Source organism: Anguilla anguilla, chromosome 4, assembly GCF_013347855.1.
Source record: "Anguilla anguilla isolate fAngAng1 chromosome 4, fAngAng1.pri, whole genome shotgun sequence".
NCBI classification, from domain to species: Eukaryota; Metazoa; Chordata; class Actinopteri; order Anguilliformes; family Anguillidae; genus Anguilla; species Anguilla anguilla.
The window spans coordinates 44,120,242-44,146,255 of NC_049204.1; the positions used below are offsets into that span (position 1 = coordinate 44,120,242).

Below are 26,014 nucleotides of genomic sequence, written 5' to 3' on the forward strand. Positions count from 1 at the left end.
TATCATTTTTTGTGGATTTTTCACTCTCTTAAGCCACATTATGCCAGAAATAGTTTTGCATGCAATGAAGAATAAAAATTCCAATGTTCAAATTGTGCTTATTGTCTAATATTGGAAACATTACATGAAAAGAAGTAACAATATTTTTTGAACAAATGAAAGATTGAGGTTAATTAATAAGTTTCTAATTAGGTTGTTGAACATGCATTTAATTTTCTGACATTGTTTTCCTTCAGCTTATTAATACGCTGCCGGTTTGACTCTTTTTCAATATCTACCAAATGGTTCGTTTTAGTGGCTATGTGTCCAGGTTCACCACTTAGGAGCCTTTTGATTCACCTCAGTCTTTAATTTGATCAGTTAAAAATAATTGACCTCTTTTTGTGCAGTATTTTGCAATACAGCATAGGAACATAGGAATTTTTTATGAACATAGGAATTTTTCATGGCATACATAGCTATTTCTGACAAAATGTGGTTTAAGAGGGTATATAATCACATGAACAATACCAAATTATGAAAAATGAACAGCTTGTTAAAGCTCTGGTATTGCAATTTTGGTTTGAATGAAAATGAGCATACACAGGAGGGCCCCAGGACTGAGTTTGGGAATCACTGAGGGAGACTATGTAGGTGCTGATGTTACAGCCTGGTCTTGGGTTAGTTTGTGACAGGATAAGGGCAATGAGTGAGGAATGGGTAAGGATAATGGTACTGCAGACCGACAAGTAACTCAGGTCCCTATCTGCCTATCAAGCGCTACCTGAAACCTGGCTAGTCTTCAAAGGGTTACTAGGCATGGGGTGGCTTTGAACGCTGATCTTTGGGACAGTTAGTCTGTAGTTGGAAATCGAAAGTCAGAATAGCGTACCCCCAAAGGAGATGTAAAATTCCACCCTGAGTACCTTCAAAAATAACAAAGTAAAAATAACAGTGGAAAATAGAGAGCCGAAGTGTGGCGTTCCGTATTCTTCCGGTACTTCCGCTGAGTTCAGTGGAATTTTCCCAGATTAATTTCTCCATTTGGGATTCAAACACCCTACAGAGCCTGTTTTGAGTACAATTATAAGACCTCAATATGTTGTACATCTGTGCGCCTTCTCTGAATCGTGGCATTTCCTGGGCAGTTTTGTTTAAATTTGCCCAAATTACATTAATTTACTTCACCTTCTACATGACTAACTATTTCCCCACAGTATGGTGTGAGTGACCTCACATCACCAAATTATGTCACTGCCTTTGCTTTTGAAAGACTGGCAAGTGTACTTTTGAACTAGAATAGCAAACTTTTATCTAACATGGCATTGTATATATATTATATAAAATATATTACATTTACCTTTAACAGATATGTTGATCATGACAGCTCTAGGCTACATCCATTATTCATTTCAAAAGTGGTCCACATGATGTGTAGGTATTATATTATATGTGTTCACTGTAGGAGCTTTTATACTTTGATAACAAAGATTAGACCAGTTGAGTAATTTAAATCACGATGATTGAATATCAACATCCTGTCATCATTCGTTTCCCTTAGTCCGCACATGGAAGCATTATGACTACATTCACTGGCCTCGTGTCATTATTCCTGAGAAAAATACTTTTTGTTTTAACTCACCAGATCTGCTGCATTTTCTAGTTGGCTCTGTCCATTTGTCTAAGTAAAGTTACACTACTTGCTTTGTGCATATTTGGCCAGATTACTAATTTACTAACTATTACTGGCAAACATTAGCTAGCTTCGACAGACAAATGATCTGTTAGTCTGACGTTAGGCATTACAACTGCTAGCTAACTAAAAGGAAATGACACAATGTTAATGTTAAACCTAACAAACTGCTTTTTTATACATTAGCTATAAGAACGGGTGGCTGTGTTTAGCCAGAGTGGTTCGGCTTACTGCGCAAATGTAATTAGTTTTTCTCGTTTTTGGTTATTTGGGATGACACTGGGCCCAATTAACCTAGCGTTAATGCATTGCAACTGCATTAGATGGAAATTTATAAAAATGACACTAATCTACACCTGAGCAATGTTGACAATCTGCCACAAAATGCTCTACCTCCGCTACCTCACTAATAAATGTTAAAGGAGTACCATGGTGATTTTCACACTTTCTTGGTTTTATGTGCTATTTGCACAAGAGGCATTGAAGAAACACAATGAGTAAAGTATTAAATATGTTTGTTCTGTATTTTTGGAGAAATATGTGTTTTAAATTTATCGTCCTATTTTCAACCGTTTGAGAAAGTTGTCAACTTGGTGCATCACAAACACAGTAACCACTCCCCTTTCCACGCCCCGTAAACCCATGGATAATTCGAGACCCATAGTTTGCGCCGCTGGTTTACAGGCAAGACAATGCAAATATTTGACTAACGTTAGGTTCACTTAAATTAGAGTGCCTTTTAAGGACTATTAGATGATTTATGTTTATATTCATTTAGCTAGCTAGCTAACATTAGCTAGCTAGGTAGTTTGCTTTCATAAGGCAATGTTATCGATAACGTTACCTAGCTAGTTTGCTTTTATGAGGACATTATAGTTGTGCTTTTATCTTAACTTGGCTAGCTAGATAGCAAAAATTATAATTGGATATAAGTCAACGTCCTTACCTTAGCTATCTATCGATACTTGATATACTACTAAGCTAGCTAGCTTGTGAAAAGTCTCCCAAAAAGAGCGCGTATCATGGGGGTAGCTATGGCAACGGGGCACGGTCTGTCAATCATAGCTAACTGACAGTTCTCATTACCACGCCCAGATGGTTCGGGTGAACTTTTATAGTGGGAAATTCCCAGACAACTGGGAAGTGTCATGTTCAACCACCATGTTACTCCTTTAATTATTAGAAAGGTGATGTACAAACTCTAAAGAATGTAATGTTAGTGAAATGTTACATTAGCGCAAACCCCCTAGTGGTCAGCACCCCAGTGTGCCTAGATTCAGACATTCATTGCTCCTGCAACCAAAGTATTAGTTTAACATTTTGCTTTAGTTTCATTAGTAGACAATACATGACGACTATGCTGAATACAGAGTTTTGCAGCACCACCATTGTTGTTCTGGTCGTTCATTTAACCCGCTCCCTGCAGTCTCATCTGCAACTACACTCCCCACCCGTGACATAATGGACAATATTGTCTGGGCATTCATAAACATATTCTTTCACCACTAAAAAATTGTATTCTGTCATAGCAACAAGATAAACCCAACAATAGCCCTAAGATATACCAGTACAGCAGTGAAAACACTGCTCATTGAATAACTAAATAAACAAGAGAAAGTTTTCAAAAATTCATTCTACAGTCAATATCTGGGACTAAAAAATACAACGTTACCATTGGTTTTACGCGTAGAGATGTCCCTTTTGAGACCGAGTGGTCATATTGTCATGTATAGCTTAACCTGCTGTATATATGGGATCTCTCAGTATTTCATTAAAAACTGAAAAAGAGCAACAACAAAAAAAGCATTTTTGCTTTTTTGCCTCAACAATTGCCTTTGTGGCACTTTTTTTCTACCTAAATGATGAATATAAACTAATCTAATAAAGTTAGTATTGTAAATGGTACAAATGTCTTTCTTTATTTAAGCCATTTAAGTCTCTGTGATGACATATTGACGTATTGACATTCTAAAACAGCTGTTATACCCATTGTGACGTACTTAAAGTTTCATTACAGCGTTGGTTGCTATGTGGACACTGCCAGCCTTGCTACATTCTGTTGCGATAAAGATTCTAAGACAACTCAGCAATTTTCTGGATTAACAGGTTATTTTCTAGCCTGAAATGTGATCGTATTACTAAATGGCTGCACATGTCATGTAATGTGCAAGTAGTTGCTATCTCCCTGGATATGAAGTAAATGTTTTTACCAATAAATAATAATATTAATGCAATTTCATCCATGGAAATAGCTATAAATAGCTATCTTTGCAGTGGTTTGGGCTGGAAACGAGCTGTAAGAGCGGGATATGCACAACACTGCCTACTAATTGTAGATAAGATTGCTGTGAGGATGCTTTCCATAGAGGATTTCAGCTGCATGCTCCCATATTACTAAAAATGATGTAGCGGTGGCTAGCTATAAGTGCATATCAGCGTATGACGAGTGCTGTGTGAGTTGTGTTGATAGAAGCGTACCGCTGGCTAGCGCTAGAAGCTAGCTAATTGTTAAATAGTCTACTTACACCACTATATCACCGAGGTTCAGAAAATCTATGCCCATGTTTTGTTAATTTTATTATGCTAATTTATTTAACTGAAAGTTTCTACGACGGCGATCGTGACCACAACATTTATTTTGTCTTTTTGTATAGCTATTTTTGTGGATAAAATCACATTCATTATTTTATTTTCTGTTAAAAACATTTAATTAATATCCAGGGAGATAGCCAACCTCTTGCACTTTACATGACATGTGTAGCCATTTACTAATATGATCGCATTTCATGCTGGAAAATAAAGTAAGTTGACACCGAAAACTTGTACGTAGGCCTACTCTACTCTACACACCCAGATGTGTATCAGGCATCAATAAAGGAACTGATAAAGAATCGGATCAATAAGCAGAATCGGTAATGGAATCAGTATCAATAAAATCTTATCAATTCCCATCCCTACTTCAGATGTTAAGAAAAAACACTGGGCCAAGTTACTTGAAATTATTTAGGAAACACTGGGTAGCACTGCTTTGGAATACAGCTTGTTTAAATTATTTTGATATCAGTATTTTTAGTGATAGGCCACTTTTGCAAGTTTGAATTAATGACTTATAGACAGTGCTTTGAATGTGTGAGTAACTTGGCATTTTTGTACGATGAAAACGTGTTTTTGTTTCAGGTATCATTACTTTTTGTACTGTGTTTATGACTGATTGGTAATAGTAATGCATATAAATGTAGGCTATGAGAGAGACAGGCATACACATTAATTCAACACATTAAATCACGCGTTACCAGTAAGCTACTAGCGAAATAGCCATGGGGACTGCAAATTTTGAGTGTGTACCCAATGTTTTTATTGGCTGATGTAGCTAAGTGTCCAAAAGGAAGATGTATTCTTTGTGGGCTTGGAGCATTTCTAATGCTGCGATCAGCAGGAAAAAGAAGATGGGGAAAAAACGCAAAATCTTTATGGAGCTTTATTGTGTGGATGTGTGAAGTTTTTTGTGAATTCTGTCTGTTGACCTGAGATCTGAAGATACAGAAGTTAATATTTTTAAGGGCTGAGTGTCTGTGGTCATTGTGGTTATTTCTGAAAATTGCCAAATTTTTGGTGCTGTATAAGTATGGGACATGCTGCCCCACCCAGCCTTAACTAGGCGGGATAGCATACCTACACTTCCAAAGAGCATTTCCCATGCCATTTCCATTCCATACTAACAGCTGGGCCTGTTAGCCCTGTAGGAATTTCTTAACAAAAGTGATGGTGTTGAAGATAAAGATAACAAATGATGGAGTCAGGAGCTCCTTTATATAATTTAATAATACGACCGGTAGGGAAGAGGTACAAGTACAGTCTTCTAAAATATAAAGCCCAATACATGTGTTTATATTGTTTTCAGAGACAAAGAACTGTTGTTTTAACCTATGAGATTAATTTAATCACCATATGCAAAGATTCCATTTAGCCAATCATAAGTTAGGTTCAGGGAGTCCATACCAAGGCTGACCCTGCAGGCCTAGAGGTCCTCTAATCCCCTAAAGCACTTGATATATACCACAGCTGGAGTCTATCTCCTCTAGCTTACATTCTAACAGGAACATGGCATGGGGTGAAACAGTGAACACTGTTTTAAAAGTACACTTTCAGAAGTACGTTTATCAAACTACCAAGATCTATATGATATTTTATATAATTGTTTATATAACATTTTCTGTAAGTCAACTTTTTAATCATAACCCCCAGAATGGAGAAGTTCTGGACACCTTCAGAAAGGTTTGAGTACTTGCACGCGAATGAAGCTTACTGATAACTCCTATGGTTTTGGAGATGCGGTATGATAATTACCGCACACACAAACGTGTTGGCACCACCACACTCAGTTAAATAAGGGTTAAATTGACCTTATGTTGTTGAAACATGATGTTTTTATGAAATAATTTATAGTTTTATCCTCCTCTTTATGCAACCAAATATGAATGTGTTAGGAGATAATCAGCTCAGTTATTTAATACCTCTTCAAGAAGAAAATGTACTGCTGCTTTTAACAACAGAAGTGATGGTTGTAGGCAATAATTAAGTTCATATCTATCTGTTATGCCACACTGACCTCTACCTGAATGCTGGAGCAGCCTCCAAAAATGTTAATTTCAAAATGGCAGGCCTCAACAACCATTATATAATTAATATCGGAAAAAAATATTGTGAGTGAATTGGGAGCCTGACAACCAGCAGGAATCGTGATTCTGACAACGGTCAACATGAGCATCTGATGTTGCTATTATTCATGCTATGCAAAGACTGTGGGGCGAGCCCCACAAAATTACTTTTGTTATAAAAGGGGGACATATTTGTTTAATTTCCCATGGACATTCCGTTCGCCGTATCAAGTTATATTGTCTCTCTTTCTCGAAAGCCATAATCTAAAAGTTAGATATGTCAGTATGCTTTGCAAAACTAGTAAAATTTTATTGATTAAAAAAAATAAAATAAAAATTACTTATGTCAGTTTGTGTAATTGGTGTCTGGGTAGTGTAACTGTTCACTCTGCCATTTACAGGTTACTGTCTTGTAACCTCTAATCAAACAGGCATTACTTTGGACAGTCATGCTAACATTTGACTTTGAAATGAAGTCCCTGTTTTTATTCTTTGAAATAATATTACAAAGTTATTTTCAGGGGTCATACCATTTGACATCAAAAATGATCCCAGTCATACCATAAAGTCGTTAAATCTGTAAGCTTCAACTTCCGTGACACACCCAGCCTATCAGTATATCCCAATCACGTCATGAAATATTATATGAAATTATTTTTCTCATTGTCATACTATAGCCTATTATTGGGGGGGGAATATTTGGCATGTTTTATAATATAGGGGGGGTTGGGGGGGTTGTAACCCCTTATCCCCGTAAAGTATGCCCTTGATTACAGGTAAGTATAGTATGTACCTGAGGAATATCTTTGAATGTGGCAGTAATAAACAATAATTTTTTGTAAAAACATTTGTGTGGAAAAAAGAAGTATAGTACTATTGTATCTGTGCAACAGGCTATTACACTCACCGGCCACTTCATTAAGTGACAAGAGTGGCATACGGTGTGGTATTCTACTGCTGTAGCCCATCTGCTTCAAGGTTTGACGTGGTGTGCTTTCAGAGATGCTCTTCTGCATACCTCGGTTGTAACGAGTGGTTATTTGAGTTACTGTTGCCTTTCTATCAGCTCGAACCAGTCTGGCCATTCTCCTCTGACCTCCGCCATCAACAAGGCATTTTTGCCCAGAGAACTGCCGCTCACTGGATATTTTCTCTTTTTCAGACCATTCTCTGTAAACCCTAGAGATGGTTGTGCGTGAAAATCCCAGTAGATCAGCAGTTTCTGAAATGCTCAAACCAGCCCGTCTGGCACCAACAACCATGCCACATTCGAAGTCACTTAAATCACTTTCTTCCCCATTCTGATGCTTGTTTTGAACTTAAGCAGATCGTCTTGACCATGCCTAAATGCCTAAATAAATTGAGTTGCTGCCATGTGATTGGCTGATTGGATATTTGCGTTAACAGGTGTAGTTTGCAGTTGAACAGGTGTACCTAATGAAGTGGCCGGTGAGTGTATATTGGAATAAGCCTAAAGCATTGTTGCACTTGTACAAAACATTGCTGCTACACCTGCACAGCACAACAGTATCATTGTACAGCAGTATTGTGGCATTGCGGTGGATCTTCTATCTTTATTGTGCATGCCACATTTGAAAAAAAAAACAAAAAAAACTTTGAAATAAAAAGTTGTTAAAATGGATGAAAACGTACATGTACATAATAAATTCTTTCTCTTCTCCCCCTTGCCACCGTTTTCTTGATAGATGACAACATCCTTTTTTGTCTGTTCTTCACTTTAGGATCCCACCACACAGCCAGACAGAATCTGTTCTGCCCTCTTTGAATATTTAAAACCACTCTCTTCAGGTGAAGATCTGTGATAGACAGTATGGATTACACAAGGGTTGAGCAGAGATCATGTGAGGACATAGGGGAAAGGATGGAGAGGAAGACTGGGTATGGTATGAGCAGAGAGAAGAAATTCCTGCTTTCCAAAATAAAGGATGAAGAGGGGGAGAATGAGAAAAGTGAGACAAGTGGGGAAATTGGGAGTGCAGAGATAAAAACTGAAATTGGTGTGAAATATGAAGCTACAGCAAAGATACAACTCTGTGTGAAAGAAGAAAATGAGAGTGATGAAGAGAATGAGAGGGACAAAACTGTTGAAACCATTCAAACAGAAAGAAGGATGAAGAACAACCTCTTCAGTGCCTCTGCAGAATCCTCCTCTGAACCCTTTGTAACAACCCCCTGGAATCATAATAAAGGTAAATTTCCTGTTCTTTCTACAATATTATTTTAATCTGTCTGAAGATGGTCTGCTCTCTAATTTATGTAGCAATATGCACAAAGTGCTTGAAACTGTACTTTACTAATGGCCATACATAAAACCACGATGACTGATCAATTGTTATAGTAATGTAGTATGGTGCATGGTCTGTTGGTCAGTATGGACCAAATTTTGTACTGCAGACCTCTCAAATGATATCCGTTTAGGCTGTGGAACTGTGCTAATGTGTAGTAAATTATTTAATGAAATTCATGCATTTTATAAATGTAAGAAAAAACTTACTGACATGCAACACTGACCTAAATTGTAACTATACAGCTGGTGATTTTATAATTTTATTTCTTTTCATTGCAGTTAAGGTTCTGTAGAATAGGGTTTAGACTCAACTACAGTGAGCACTATAATTCATTGGACAGTGACACATTTTTTGTTATTTTGGTTCTGTACTCTAGCACTTTGAGTTTGAAAGGATACAATGACAGTGCAGACTGTCAGCTTTAATTTGAGAGTATTTTCATCCATATCAGATGAACCATTTAGAAATGACAGCACCTTTTGTACATGGTCCCCCCATTTTAAGGTACTACAAGTATTTGTTGAATTGGCTTCACAGATGTGTTTCGTTAGGCAGGTGTATTCATTTGTGTCGTTAGCATATGCAGAAGAGAACTGTTGATGTCTAGCCTTGATTCTAGACTTTGCAATTGCCTTTGGAGATTGTTGTTGGGGTGTGACAACATGAGGAAGACAGCAGTGTCGATGCAAATCAATCAGGAACATGGAAAAAACCCTGGGCATGCCCAAGTCAACAGTTTGGTTCATCATTAACAAGAAAAAAACAACTGGTGAACTCAATTATGTCAAAAGACGCGGTAGACAGAGGAAGACCACTGTAGTGGATGACCGGAGAATACTCTCTATGGTGAAGAAACCCCCCTGACAACAGCCCAAAAACACTCTCCTGGATGCAGGTGTAGATGTGTCAAAGTCTAGCATACGTAGAAGACTACACCAGCAGGACTACAGAGGGTACACTACAAGATGCAAACCACTGATAAGCCTGAAGAACAGAAAGGCAAGATTACAGTTTGCTAAAAAGCACCTAAAAGAGCCCCAAGAGTTCTGGAACAAAGTCTTGTGGACAAAGATTAACATGTACCAGAGTGATGGAAAGAGGAAAGTGTGGAGGAAAAAAAAGGAAATGTCCATGATCCAAAGCATACCACCTCATCTGTGAAACATGGTGGAGGGGGTGTTATGGCTTGGGCCTGTATGGCTGCCAGTGGAATGGGCTCACTTGTCTTCATCGATGATGTGACTGCAGACAGAAGTAGAACAATGAATTCTGAAGTCTACAGAAATATTTTATCTGCTCAGATAAAACCAAATGCCTCCAAACACATTGGACAGCACTTCATCATACAACAAGACAATGACCCGAAACATACTGCTAGAGCAACAAAGGGGTTTTTGACGGCCAAAAAGTGGAAAATCCTTGACTGGCCGAGTCAATCACCGGATCTGAATCCAATTGAACATGCATTTTACACGCTGAAGAGGAGACTGAAGGAAAAAATCCCCGAAGCAAGCAGGAACTGAAGATGGCTGCAGTACAGGTCTGGCAGAGCATCACCAGGGAAGATACACAGCGTCTGGTGATGTCTATGCGTCACAGACTTCAAGCAGTCATTGCATGCAAAGGATATGCAACAAAATATTAAAAACGATTACTTTATTCTACATTATGTTAAACCGTCCAATATTTTTTGATGCCCGAAAATGGGGGGGTCCATGTACAAAAGGTTCTATAATTTCTAAATGGTTCGTCCGATATATATGAAAATACCCTCAAATTAAAGCTGACAGTCTGCACTTCAAACTCATTGTATTCTTTCAAACTCAAAGTGCTAGAGTACAGAACCAAAATAACAAAAAATGTGTCACTGTCCAATGAATTATGGCGCTCACTGTATGTGCAGTTTCAAAGAAGCCCTTGAAAATGGGGGGAAAACGTTAAAGGATCATTACACCCTAGATCACTTTTTTTTACTTTTAGCTGTAAAAGCTGGCTGGACTACCGGCATCTGCCACCAGACCCCTGCAGCTCATTCAGAATGCTGCGGCTCGTCTGGTCTTCAACCTCCCCAGACACTCCCACGTAACTCCCCTGCTCACTACCCTCCACTGGCTGCCTCTTATAGCTCGCATCAAATTCAAAACATTGGTTCTAGCATACCAGGCAGTCAAGGGATCAGCCCCAGCATACCTTCACAAGATATTCAAACCCTACATGCCAGCCAGATCCCTCCGTTCTGCTACCTCAGGACGCCTAGCACCTCCCCCTCTTCGCACCTGCACTTCCAGAACACGTCTCCTCTCTGTTCTGGCCCCACGATGGTGGAATGACCTCCCTGTGGAGGTCAGAACAGCTGAGACTGTGACCCATTTCAAACGACGACTGAAGACCCACCTCTTCAGGCTGCACCTCTCCCCATCCCTTCCCCCCTGTAAATGACTAAACTTAGGGTTGTAACTAGGCAGCTGTTTAATAGGTGACTTACTTGATGCGCCAGTCTTAACGACTACTTGTATTTTTATTTATTTTTATTTTTCCATAGATTGCGTTGTTGCCGTTCTCGTTGTTAGTGTTAATCAGTTTAACCACCAGGGTCCAGGTTGAACTATGCGGTTGTTCCCTGTACTTGGACCGGTACTTCTCTCTAGGGGTTTCGTCATACTTGTTCCTGGTTATGGTTATACACTTTGTTGTACGTCGCTCTGGATAAGAGCGTCTGCCAAATGCCTGTAATGTAATGTAATGTAATGTAAACATGTTTGTATGCCTACTTTATAATTAAACATTTAAATCCATATTGTTATTTCACCATTCTGAAATAACTCTTATCAGGAAAAAATGGTCAAAAATGTCTTGGTGCTGCCCTTTAACGATTGAAAAATGCTTTCTGCATTCCACTCTGGCCCTGCCTCAATCATGATATCCTAGTACCTCTTTGGAGATACCACTACGCCATGTAGATGTCAATCAAGATATCCAGTCGGAAAATTGTTTCCCCTCACAAATTTGTTTGTTTGCATTTTAATATGGAAGACTGAACACTGCCTGCACTTGATTGGCTAGATTGGTTTTGGCCCAACACTTTTCAAACCAGGGGTGTTCATAAACTCTCATATTTCACCTAAACTGTTCACTAAAATATGTTTCTGAAAACATCTGAGCTGAAGCTTGATTTATATTTGATCTGCCACACCTTGTTTTGACAGTTTGATTTGAGTTTCATGGGCCTACTCTGTGCAAATAATTTGCATACTGAATACTTTATGCAAATGAGACACACCTACTCCACCCACCCCAGGATGCATTTTTCAGAATTTGGTAGTAGGCCGAGCCAGGCTGAAACAGTGAGTACAATTACTCTAAGATCCATCTTTCTCTAATGTTTCAGTGATGGGTGTTCTCTTCAAATGGGGTCTGACAATTAACCTAATTCATGAGAACTGTGGAAGCAGGCCAGTGGACATCAGGGCATTTTTGTCTGTATGACACCCAATAAAATAAAAACAAGATGTAACCAATTCTGAAGGGCTTGGTTTGGTTATGAAATTTCCTTGGTGTTGTGATTTGATTGAGGTTGTACAGTGCAAATAGTGCTGACTCCATTGATGTTTATTTGAGAAGGTATAGCATGTTTCTTATTTGAAGCAAGGTGGATGTTTGAACAGCATTGACATTTGGTATTAGTTTCAATATTTTTACTTTCGGCTCCTTATGGTTTTGCCTTTGGCATCTATCATAATGTGACACTTGTGTATTTATTGAAGCCTGTTTTAGATCTCTTTATTGTTCTCATTTAATATGTTGTATCACCTACTGTCTCCTCAGGGCAAAGTGATGAGGTGTCATCTCAGATCTTTGCCTGTCCGCAGTGCCCATTTGTTCACATGGAGGAAGCGTCCTTGCAGTGGCACATTGAGAAGGTTCATCCAGAGGAGTACAGCATGATTCTGAGCTCTGGAAGAACCGGAACAGAGAACATGCTGCCTCCCAGCAGCAGCACCTATCAACACCCCACAGCCCCAAAGACAACCCCCATGCCAAAACCTTCCCACACAGGTACTGCAGGGGCTCACACATGCTCCCACTGTGGGAAAAGTTTTGGGTGTGCATCAAAACTGATAACACACCAGCGAATTCACACAGGGGAGCGCCCCTTCCAGTGCTTCCAGTGTGGAAAGCGTTTTGGTCAGACAAGTCATTTAAGAAACCACCAACAAACTCATTTAGAAGAGCGTCCATACCTCTGTGCACAGTGTGGGAAGAGTTTTGTATCTACATCAAAACTTACAAGACATGAGCGATTTCATACAGGAAAGCGTCCACACAAATGCTCACAATGTGGGAAGAGCTTTATGTATCAATCCGAACTGACAAAACACCAGCGAATACATACTGGGGAGTGTCCATACCCCTGCTCCCAGTGTGGGAAGAGTTTCACTTCTGCGTCAAATCTGAAAAAACATGTGCGAATTCATACAGGTGAGCGCCCCTACCCCTGTTCCCAGTGTGGGAAGAGTTTCAGATGTGCGTCAGATTTGAAAAAACATGAGCGAATTCATACAGGTGAACGCCCATACACTTGCTCCCACTGTGGGAAGAGCTTCACATCAGGATCAGTTCTGAAAACACATAAGCGAATTCATACAGGTGAGCGCCCATACCCCTGCTCCCAGTGTGGAAATAGTTTCATATCCGCATCGGTTTTGAAAAAACATCAGCGAGCTCATGCAGGTGAACGTCCATACCACTGCTCCCATTGTGGGAAGACATTCATAACTGTGTCGCAGCTGACTACACACCAGAGAGCTCATGCAGGGGAGCGCCCTTTCCCATGCTCCAAGTGTGAGAAGAGTTATATGTTTGCATCACTCCTAGCTATTCATGAACGCATTCACACAGGGGAGTGTCCATTCTCATGCTCCCAGTGTGGAAAGAGTTTCAGATGTGCATCAAATCTGACCAAACACCAACGAACACATACGGGGGAGCGCCCGTTTGACTGCCCAGTGTGTGGGAAGAGTTTCATTTATCAATCGGACCTGACAAAACACTTGCCAACACACACAGGGAAGCGCACATATCAATGCTCTGAGTGTGGCAAGCGTTTTGTATATCGATCAGCCCTGACAATACACCAGCAAACGCATACAGGGGAGTCCCCATACTAGGTCACATGACTTCTGGTATATTTCAGGTATGACTCAATGTTGGACATTCTCCGAGAGAGGTGAACTAGAAAGTGTTTGGGAGGACAGCCTGGTCTTGGTTGCATCTGGGTTGTGCAGTGTTTTTTTCTCATATTTCGTGACTTGATTGTGCTCCTAGGAAGATCCAAAGCTTCAGAAATCTTTTCATTACTTTCTCCAAGTTTTTGCCTCTTTGCAACTTCATGTCCTTGTGTCAAGACCCACAAGCAGACTTGGCTTCATGAAAGCATGACTGAATCTGCAGACATATCTGTGGTTTCATTAGTGAGACCTCATAAAGTCTAAGATATGTACTTGCCAATCAAAATAATTTTCTTCTCCAAGACTGAAGCAGAACACAAAAAAATTTACTGCCAACAGACATGAGTATTTCACCCAGCAGCAATTGAGAATGCTGACCCTAATTGGGTGATGCCAAGCTAAGGCACAGAAGGAAGGTCCGGCTCATTTATGGCAAGTGCTTGGTTTCTAAGGTCATCCTTTTTGTTAAAAGTAACTCTAAAGATCAAACAGGTCCTTAGCAACCATTAATGACATGGAAACTAAGATTTTCAATGAATATACACGCACATTTGGATGGGAGAATTTTGGCAGTGGTATTGGTGGAACAGCTGGGGAAAATTCTTCTTAAGTAGCAGGCAAGGGCTCTTGTTTTGATCACGTGCAATGAAATTGTCCAGCAATGTTTTTTAGGCCTGAGGGATTGAGGGATATAGGGGTGGTTGTGGCACACTGGAACCCTCACCATTAGCAGTAAATGGTGGAACTACACTGTGCCTCACAATGTGTCTGGGAATTGAAGTTTTCAACAAAAACACAGTGCAGAAATGCATTATCATAATATGATTGCCCAGTGAATGTGCAATGCATACATTTTAGGTAATGTATAAATGCTGCAGTACACCATATTACAGTTGGTCACTTGTGCACCGACTTATGGTCATGGAGAATTAAAAAATGAATTGATCTAAAGAATCTTGTGAACGTTTGCTGTAAGTGTCTATTTTTTAAATGCCTAAAATGTAAAGCTGTAATTGTTATACATGGTTTTTCCGCAAAACTTTTTTCATTTGTTGGTTAATAATATGGTCATGTTTTTGTTCCGCATTTATATGAGGATTTGTTTTTATTTCCACAGCTGGTCGCACAAGTGTTTGTTGTTTTTGTGTGTGGTGTATTATTGTTTTTAGGATCGGTGGATAAGTGAATTCATTACAACTTTCCTTGTCCATGTTCATAGGTCGATCACACACTGACCATATTTGCATTTTTGCACATGAATGGATACAACTATCAATGAAGATACCCTTGTGTTTTTACATAGTGTTTGACTCTGCATTGTAAAATAAACTTGTATAAAGCTGTATGAAAATTCTTGTATGCAGTATGTTCAGTTTCATATTTATAGACTACAGTGATATATTTAACCTGTCCTAGTTCTTTTCTTCATACCTCATACATGGCATTGCTGAAGTTTTGTAATCTTTTGCATTTTTGCTGATGCTGCTAGCCCCTTCCTCCTCTTCCTGTTTATACCTTGAATTGTAATAAACTATATATTTTAACACTTGTATTGATGTGTTTTCTTTCATTTCCTGCCCAGTCTGCCTTATTTTACAAACCTTAACGTTTTGATATATGTTAATTTAGTGGTCCAGTAGTAATGTGGTGACAAAAGAGTCTAGAGTTTTAGAAAACCTCCCACTAAATTCAAATCCAGACTGAAGAAAGTCTACATAAACCCTTACTTCATTCAAATGAGTTCACATTAATGCAAATCTGCTACTGTTAAAACTGTGCCCTGATGCAAAAAAGTATCTCAATGCCCTTTCAGAAAGACACCTTAGACCCAGCCAGCAATCCAAAATTGCACTGCTTCATCGTGCCTCTCTGGCAGGCATTGAGTTTCTCGGGTCATAGTATTTAAGTGTTTAGCCCTTAGAGTGTATAATATGTAGACACAGCGACGCCAATATAAACCTATGGGGAGCACATCAGGAACAGGATGTACAATGTTTTAGCTCAACAGACTGCTCAGTTGTGTCCCTAAATTCTGTGTATAACGAGGATATTTGTCTAAAATAAATAATAAAAAAATTTATATTTGTGTTACCTCTGTGACATAATGTGATGCACGGCGTCAACATCAATATTTGAGTGGAAGTATTTTATTTTTGCTGTCAAAAATGAATGGAGCTCAATAGGGAAACTTGCTTTTTGAGCGACAATCATAGATATCAGCAGGGGGCGACATTACATCTGGTGCTGAGGTTGAGACATTGAGCGTAATAAGACATGTCTATGGGTTGAGAACCAAAAGCTGGACCTTGGTTTAGCCTCATACTCCAGCACAGGAGTCCTCAACTATCGCAATGAGAGGAAGAAGGAGAAGGGTCTGGTTGCAGCCGACTGGCGAATCTCCACCAGGAGGACCTCCACGCTGAGGATCAGCAGCACGTGACCTCAATGTGACGGACCTAAAATTACGTAACCTCTACACTACGAACGGAACTCACATGACCCAAACAAACTTTGTATACAGTTCACTGGAGTGGAGTTCGACAACGGGAAAAAACGGAACAAACGACAGAACCGTTTAAAGCGAGAGGTGAAAGAAGGCAGGTTTCTTGAACATACAAAGCTAAAGCCGATATATATCAATGTTTTATTACTTTCAATGATTCTAATATACGATATTAGCATGGAAGCTATTGTATAATGTTTTGGTGAGATGATATTGTCTGGAGATGCTGGCTGAACTGTTCGCTACGTTTGTTAGCCTTGGTCGTTGCTACTCGGTTCCGCTTCAGCAAATGAGTGCATGCGAATATATGACATGTTGAAGACGATCATAAGGTTAGCGAGATGTTCTGTATATTTGAATTATACAGCCTTTCCCCCGAAAACCTTTAATGCCCTCCTTATAAGTGGTCATCCATTTATGATGCTGAAATAATGTTTACTTAAACATTTTCCTTTGTTTACATCTGCTATTTGTTGCGCCACAGTGACATTGTTTGGGGGTACATTAGTTTAAAACATTGGAAGGAATATCCTGATTATCGTATGTAGTCGTTGTGGGTGCATACACCCCTGGTTGGAATCATTGGTTTTAACCAAACTTAAAAGCTAGCAAGCATATTTTTACTATATAAAAAAGTGGTGATATCATGGCTACTGTCCTTGTAATTACAATTTGGAACACATAAATGTTACTGTAAATAATATTTAAATCTATATCTGTTTTAAATGCATATATCCATATGTAATGCTGGCTCTCCATCAACAATTAAAGAATGCAACCCGTGCTGCCATCACTTATTCCACTGCCTGCTGTGCCCAACCTTCAAACCAAAAAAGAAGGCAAATATTCAGTTTTTTCAGGCTGCTGTGTCCAGACATGCAGACCATTGAATGGATGCAATGCTACAACTGTAAAGGCTGGCTCCACACAGACTGTGCTGGTCCATCTCATTGAGGGATGAGACATTCTGTTGAGAATCGAGCGACACCTGCAATAGGTGAACATGTATACATTCATATATGCCATTCAGAGCTTGCACAGGGATTGTGTGTGTGTGTGTGTGTGAGAGAGAGAACTGGGAAGGTCTGTGGTATGTCTATATGGTTTTATATTGTATATGGATGTTTTATATTGGAAAAACAAAGGTCAATGTTCTCTTGTTTTAGAACAATTGAATTGCTGACTGATTTTGGTTACATGATAAACAATAACAGTGATAAAGGGCTTGTGTTTTCTGTTTTAAAGGTCGTCATCAGGGTCTTGAAAAAGAATGAGGGCTTCAGCTGCTATCGGGCAGAATTTGCCATGGCCAGGGGATTTCACAATTAAAGACTGAAGAAATTTGATTGTCTTGATGGTATTTATTTTGGTAGTTTGATTAAAGAAAAATCTATTGGAATAAGTGATGTCTCAGGGTTGCAGCATACCGAGACACTTCTAAAACAAATTATAGACTATGCCTACTGTAAGGCTACAGTGAATAATGTATATTTAACTAAATAGTTATTAAAATATGCATTATGTATAATTTATACATTAAAACCCAGGAAGCCAGCATTACGCCCGGCTTATTCTTCGCCTAGTACGGAACACTAAGTGTGCTATCTTACCAAGAGAATTATTGACCTTTAATTCAAACTGGTATGCAATCATAAACGACTTGGTATACAAGTGGCAACACCTTACAAATCAGTGGTAATTGCATCATTCCTTCGTTTACTCACACCAGATAGACAGTGGCTAACCGCTGACATCTTCACTTTCAAACAAACTCTTTTCCTAAATAAAGGAGGTCAGGTGACTTCCATTCGTGGTGTGGAGGTTGGTCAGGTGACTTCCAAATAAAGGAGTTCAGGAAGCGGAACAAACGGGAAGGACCGGAAATTACGTAACCTCCGCACAACAAATGGAAGTTACGTAATTTCTGGTCCTTCCCCTTTGTTCCGCTTCAGGTCCCCTGCGTGGAGGTCCTCCTGGTGGAGATTCCCCAGCTTGCTGCAGACAGGTTCTCTTGGGAAGAAGACGATTGCGGAACCTCTGAACTGATAACCAGGGGACCAGGGATTGCCATTCCCTGGCCAAATTAAATTATTTACCCTGGCCAAATTAAATTATTTTGGACAGAACTTTTTAGCTCTAAAAATTCTTAATTTCTTCACACTGAACTAATTACTCTCCAGGCACCGATTTTGTTTCTGAGTCCGAGATTTATTTAATTTCAATTTGGTGCACATGGTTTTACGTCATAGCGCGTGACAGCTTAGACGAGCACGGAGCACACCCATGCATGAACGATTATGAGGCTGTTATTGACTCATCGATGTAGAAAAGGATTGAATTCAGAGTTGCTTGCACAAAACCGGTGTATCAGAGTATTAAACCATGACCTAGGATTACATGAAACCACCGCCATTATTGTTTTAATTATATTGTTATTTTAATACATGAATATTACTAATAATTATGTTACCTGCCATAATTTACTTGTGTCCATTGTTCATGGTTATGACTCCTGACAAATAAATAAATTATTAGTAATAAAGCTGGAATATGTGGGTCTTAAATTACGATTCTATTATGCTGATTCCACCATATTTTGACCACATTCTCATTATGAAATTACTACTAATAGCCTAATATCATTAAAAATGTTATTAGTTGTAGTATTTCTGTCTTTGCATGCTGATGGTGCTGATGATGACTAATCACATATGAAAAATAAATAGGCCAATATAAATTCAAAAATGGGAATAGCTATATTTAATTTTCTCCTAAATTATGTTTCAAATGATGCTATGGTGCTGATTAATGTGAAGTGGTAATGATGAAGATGATAAATGTCATTTACAAAGATGACAATTGTATGAATATAAAATAATACATAAGCTTAATTTATCAAGATTTTACGTAATGTTTGCATTTTGAGATTTATTTATTATTTCTTAGCTAACTTGTAGTTCAATGCACTCAGTAAGTGTGAAAATTTGTCTGTGTGCTGTGATAGACCGACTATCATGTCAGTGGCTACTGTTTCGCGGTTCCCTTTTAATTGTAGGCTGCTACTCGCCGCTTTTCTAAAGAAATGAATGTTCATTTTTCTGTGGATTTGTCATGTATTAGCGTGTATTTCATGATTTAAAAAACACACAGACAAAAGCACGATTTAAGTGATGGGGTACATTTATCAGCACTAGACAAGACATCTTGAATAATTTCCACCTTGTACTGCTTAGATTATGTCAGTAGTTCAGGATATCAGAACTTTATTTATTTATTTCACCTTTATTTCACCAGGCAAGTTAAGCACCAGGCATTAAGAACAAATTCTAATTTACAATGGCGGCCTGACAAGCGACAAAACTAACTAACAACATTCCCAGCAAACAAGCCCCTGTGGGCCCACTGTGGGTTTACTGTGGGCAGGGGCAAACCCACACTAATCCCAGGTGGGCCCACTGTGGATTTGCCCATGTTGGGCCCTCCGCAACATTTCCCCTCTGGGCCCGCATGTGGGTTTTCTGTAGGCAGCCAGCACTTGGGCTTGCCCACAATTATCCCTTGCGGCCCCCATTGCAGGTCAGTGTGTAGTACTGTAATACAGATGTTTGGATAGGTAGCTACTGATGGAGTCTTATACTGTACAACCTTACCTGGTAGAGTGGCTGGTATTAATGTTGCACCCTGAACCCAGTTAAACCACTGAACATTCTGGTGTGGTTGTGTGCTGGGAGTAGCAGGACTCCACCCTGGTCTACCGCAACTGGTATATATGTAGGCTAGTCTTCAATTATAGTTTTATTTAATATGCAATTTAATTATCCATATTGTTTAATAGATTTGTATTTATTGAAACAAGTTTCAAGAGTTTTATTGGGATTCCAGTGCAAAAACAACATCCTGGTATAAGGCCTTTTTGCATGCAATGGGCATCTATGGGCCCACAGTGGGCCCACATACCACCTATGAAATGTGGCCCCCCATAAGCTGTGAGCCCATAGTGAGCCCTCAGTGGGTCCATACCACCTATGAAATGGGCCCTATAGTGTGGTGTCGTTTAGGTAACCAGTGCGTACACTCTGGTCCCAACGGCCCATAATCAAACATGGCTGTGTCCATGAATTGGCTTCATGCGCCATTGAGCAGCTCCCAGACGAATCCATGGAACCGGTAAACGGAAGCTGTCTCCAGTTCTTGTAGATCTCGATGGTGATAACCCGCTGTTCTAATCACTGAACTCTATATATGGAATGAACATAACGCCGCCACTGATGAGGGGCCCATGTGGGTTTTACCCGGGGTAGATGGGAAATCATTTGGGCATGGGCTCAGAGTGGGCTTTATAATGGGCTGCTGTTGGGGCGCAGATGGGCAACCCAGATTAATTCAGATGGGCTAGAAATGGGCCCATGTGGACGATCAACCACATAGGTACTGCATGGGTCCTAACTGGGCCATTGTATGTTATCTTAATGGGGAAAAAGCCTCACCAACGCTTACAATGTGGGCTAAATTAGCTGATATGGATCAAATTTTACTAATTGTTAATCAATATTTTTTTTCTTTTAAGTAAAAAACTAGAATATTCAGTTTAAGTAATCCTCGCAGTATAACACAATGAGATGAAAACTTGTCTGTTCATCATCGGAAAATATTTTAAAGTACAATCTTCATTTTTGACACACATTATCTATGTGATATGACAACTGTGCGTGTAAAATGTCAAGACAATTGGGTCTATCGTTCATGTGCTAGGCTACTGGCGATCGTGCAAAATTTCAATCGTCCAGTCGGCCCAAGCCTAGTCATGCACATGATCATGTGATCACCGGTATATGAGGTTCTGCACTGGGAGGAGAGAGTGCACTTCTCCCTCCCCCATTCTTGCTATATTTTTCCCGCCTGCACTGCATACAGACCAAAACTTTGCATCAAGTCCTCAGCTCAAGTCAAGACAGCAGTGGAGATCTTACGTCAAGCTCAGCCTGTATAATTTAAGGTAAGATATCGCTGGACGAAAGGAAAGCAAAAGTATGTTGATTCCAAATGTACCGTTTTTATACAACACGGTATTTGAATCCCATTTTTGTTAACGCGTTGACTAACATTAAATAGCAAATGTGAGATAACATAGCTAGCTATTCCACTCAAATTCTTGGTAGCATGTAACTAATCTCAACGTTCACACGTTAGCTAATGCTAGGTAGCTAGCTAACGTTAGTCGTTGGCTTTGTAACGTTAACGTTTTCGATTGCCAGATAACCCAGTTATTGATATTTTAGCAAGTAACATGAATGATAATTGGTTGTTGGCTAGCTAGCTAACATCTAGCGACCTCCAGTTGTCAACATTACGACCACCAGTTGTCAACATTGCTAAGTTATCTAGCTAGCTAGCTATAATGTTGTATAAGTTATCAACCTAGCTAGCTAGCTGATTACTAATATTACATTAACAACCGGAGTTTGCCTAATGTTGCCTCTGTTGCTAACTAGACGGTGTGTTTCTGAATAGTTTACGCAGATTTTTATTTCATGCAGGGAGTGTAACTATCTGGTTGATGTTAGCATCTGAATGAGCTTAATTAGTGTTTGCTAGTTCGCTAATGTTTTTGGCGGGAGTCAGTCAACCTTGCCTGAGGGGAGAGTCTGCTACAGTGTGGTTGCCATTTTGTGCAAGACAGCCAGCCTGAATGTTGCAGAACGCAAACGATTACATTAGGCTTCTACATATTTACTATGTTACTAGGGAGGGCAAAATGGAGCTTTAGAATTTAGACCGCAGTGTGTGCACGTGAACTGGCCAATACGTTTTCTAATACTGCGGTCTAAATTCTAAAGCTCCATTTTGCCCTCCCTAGTAACATAGTAAATATGTAGAAGCCTAATGTAATCGTTTGCGTTCTGCAACATTCAGGCTGGCTGTTTTTACTTCACAGCAGTGCTGATAAAACTAACAAGAAGTGCTAGTGTGTTGTTAGCCTTAACTGATCCCCCATATGATGTAGCTAGCATAAGCCAATATCAATAACCTATAAAATTAGCTTTTTAACGGTACTTGGTCGGTCGAACAATAAAAATTAAAGCATTCGATTACGGTCAACAGCAGCAAAAATTTCTATCGCACCTTCAATAAACGTCCCACTATAGGACCGAATTAAATCTTAAATCTTTTAACTCAAATTAAAAGTTCCTGAATCGTCATCAATTTCTCTAGCCCACTGTCAGTCACTATCCCCGTGTGATCTGAGTGTACTGATGCTATGTAAATTATGTCAGAAGGATTCAGCATTGTTATTTGCTGCCTAAACTTTGCTGAATGCTTGTAACCATTAATATGATTTGAGCCTGACATGTCTATTTTGTAAATCCATTTAAATTATTCACCAGTCAGTTGGGACTTTAAAGTTACAATCTCAAAGATTTCAGTTTCATTCTCTTTGGCGCTACCAATGGCAAGAAGTGGTAATTGCAGGTGTGTTTTTGGACCTCACTTCCCATAGATCCAACCGGATCCAACCAGTGTCACTTGTGTGACGTCAGTCAGTTCGCACCTGGGCCACGCCAACTATAACACTTACTATTTACTGACTAAAAAATGGTTGTTATAAAAGAAACGTTATGTACATACTCATTCATTGTCTAACATTAGGCTAACTTCAGCTGTATTTACACTGATGAGCTGGGTTAAAATGCAGTAGCAGACCTGGGGTAGAATTAGTGATGATCAATTTTCACAAGTTCTTTATCCACCTTTTGCCCGGTATGAACATCTTTACACTGCAGAGAAGAATTCGCGGGATTCGCTGTGGCTGGTGTATGTATCTCCTGCACAATACACAGTCTTTTTTGTGAATAATTGTTGTGATATTTTTGAAACAACTGCCTTGCAAAATGTTACCCTTGGTGTTTCTGGTTTTGCTAGCTAAACTGTTCGAGGATAAAGCTGAGCTGAGCTGATAAAGCTGAGTGTTTACTTGGCAATCAGAACAAGAAGAATAAAACAAAAACAAAGGAGATTTAATCAAAAAAGGGCATCAAGGCTGAAGGAACATATGAGGAAGCATAATAAAATAACAACAACGCTAATCCATACTGCCGTATTCTTTTATTTAGTCTTCTCCGGCTTGATATCTTTACACAGAAATCAGACCCGGCTCTGCTCCACCTATACCCTGGCTTTATTCCAATCATTATAATATATTGATGAACTTGATGGCAATGTAAATAACGGTAACGTTAAGGCCAGTTCAGATCAATGATTCGCAACGAGACTAAACGGTTTTAGAACGTTGCAGAGAAAATTGCAATTGGAATTTTGCAAGTTGCATCCAGTCTCGTTGCGAATCATTGATCTGAACTGGCCTTTAGTTAGCTATATTGCAACGTTGCAACAAGGTAGCATTGCATTCGAGAGACTGTTTGCGAGGTCGGTACCGGTCGGTAGCGTTAGCTACCGTTTTTTCTAATTGTTAGCTGACATTAGATTGTGTTAATTACATTAGCTAGCTAGCTAACGCAACGTTACCTGATATGAGAAATTGATACTGTGCGCAATGTTGTCTAAACTAATGACATTAGTAATGTTGCCTTTCTTGACATGGTCCGGAAGCTAGCGTTAGCTGTGCAAATAGCTATGTAATTTAGTAACATTACATTGTCATCAAATGTAATACGAAGTCTACATCAACAAATATGACCTCATGTTACACAAAAACTTTTTAGGGTTCCATAACACCGCCCCCCCCCCCCCGTTATTGTAACGCTAGCAGACACCAGAAAAAACAGTACGCCGCTCACACAAGTGAGTTTAAGAACGAGCCTGTTACGTTAGCTCCGCCTACCCCTCTGGCGGACCAACCATTGATGGGTGATGGAAAACGCGTCACTAAAGCCGCGTTTCCACCAAAATTACCCGGAACTTTTAGTCCCAGAAACTACTTTTCAAGGAACTAAAAGGTTCCTTCAGCCCATGGTTGTCTGCGTTTCCACCGCGGTCTAAAGTCCCGCGAAGATTAGGCAAATTAGCCCACTGACGTATGAAAAAGCAACATTGTCGTCCGTCCATCTGTCCTATGATTTCTTCTGTAACCCCATACTACCACCGAAGTAGCCTACATTATTTTCTAATAACCGGGACAGCCCGGAGGGGTTTATTCCACTTATATACAACGGGTTACCAACAACGACTATATGTGGTTACTTTTGTATTTATTGATTTTTATCGATTTAATCACCTGGAATTGAAATATTCTTCTGCAGCCGTTTGGGCATATTTTACCGTTGTCAAGCAAAAATGTCGTTGGTAAAAATGCAAAATGACAAGAAGAGAACGAAAACTCAGACTTGCGTGAACATTTAAATTAGTAGTAGTACAGCCACCGTTTACTTTCCTTCGAAGTTACTGCTAGCCGAGCAGCGAAGTGTGCCCTCCAGATGCGAACCATGCACCATAAATTAGTCCATAGTCTTCATAGGGACGATTACTAGAATTAACCTGTTATTTTACCCTGACGAAAAGTGCGGAAGGTGATTTCCAGTTTGCTTTTACTGTATCACCAATGTTAATTACGCAGAACTACCGCATACCTCACATAACTGTATCAAACGTTTTGAGTCAATCACAACGGGCTAACAAAGAAAATCCGGAAGAAAATATTCAGCAACCGAATTAATCCGTTTGAATGTTTTGGTAGCCTACGTAATATGCTGTCCCAGCACGAATGCTTAGCATTTTATAAAATGAATACTAAAGCAAGAAAAGAACAGAAGAGCACACGTTATAATTCCAAGACGTTGGCGGGCTATAACCAAAACTAGGCTACTGCGCCGCATAACATACAAGTTTGATTTGAAGTTATTATGAAAATAAATTGGTTTGCGGCTGCATATTTTCAAACATGGCGGTTGAAAATAAATACAAATAAATGCTGCGAGTACTCGACCAATCAGAAATGTTCAGCGCTGCAAGCTCCACCCAAAAGGTTCCTGTACTTTCGGAAAGTACTACCCCCAGAGCAGGAACTTTTTGGGGGGTAAAATAAAGCCCCAGGAACTAAATTTAGACCCTAGTTCCTGCGGTGGAAACGCACTGAGTTCCTCAAAAGGTTCCTAGTTCCGGGGTAAAGTTCCTGCGGTGGAAACGCGGCTTAACTAAGCGCCGCTTGTGATTTTTTCCCAGGAATGTCGCCACAGACACCCAGTTTTTTAATCATAAATTATTATTATTATAATAATATAAATTAATATAATAATAGGCTCAATCACCATTGTGTTACCTAATTCGGCGATAGATAGTGACTTAACAGACATTTATTTTAATGAAAATATTCAAGATTATTACTTCAAGGTTGTAAGCCGGGGATGTACCAGTACCAGAGTGTACCGGAGTGTCCAGCGAAAATATTGCCTATCAGTCAGAATTCTGAGAGTTTGAACTTGCACCAACTGCCATAAATGAGCATGTAAAATCAACCAGTAAGAGCCGTTTTTATGTCACTGTTCCCGAATTCCATAAATGTAAACAATGGAATGTTCAGTGAAATCGGACTGTTTTCGGTGCCATCAGGGTCCGGCTGTTTTCATTGGTGGAATGTTTGGAAAATGTGCGTTTAAAAGCTACAAAAACGGACCATTTAGCCGTTCACC

At 39.5% G+C, this 26,014-nt stretch overlaps 1 protein-coding gene and 1 long non-coding RNA gene across 6 annotated transcripts; both read left to right on the forward strand.

The window, feature by feature from the left end:
- The first annotated feature begins 7,994 nt into the window (after nt 1-7,994).
- Nucleotides 7,995-14,062, forward strand: LOC118225642 (zinc finger protein 345-like). Its single transcript, XM_035414388.1, has 2 exons — nt 7,995-8,540; nt 12,465-14,062. The coding sequence occupies exons 1-2, from the start codon at nt 8,162-8,164 to the stop codon at nt 13,805-13,807; spliced, it is 1,722 nt and encodes a 573-aa protein (XP_035270279.1). The 5' UTR covers nt 7,995-8,161; the 3' UTR covers nt 13,808-14,062.
- A 2,149-nt stretch (nt 14,063-16,211) lies between these two features.
- Nucleotides 16,212-17,716, forward strand: LOC118225645. 5 transcript variants are annotated; one of them, XR_004764867.1, is made up of 3 exons: nt 16,212-16,454; nt 17,207-17,367; nt 17,616-17,716. It is a non-coding gene; the product is annotated as an uncharacterized LOC118225645 (long non-coding RNA). The 5 variants fall into 5 exon arrangements; XR_004764863.1 differs by having other exon boundaries at nt 16,214-16,702; nt 17,222-17,367; XR_004764865.1 differs by having other exon boundaries at nt 16,214-16,702; nt 17,231-17,367.
- Nucleotides 17,717-26,014: the final 8,298 nt, after the last annotated feature.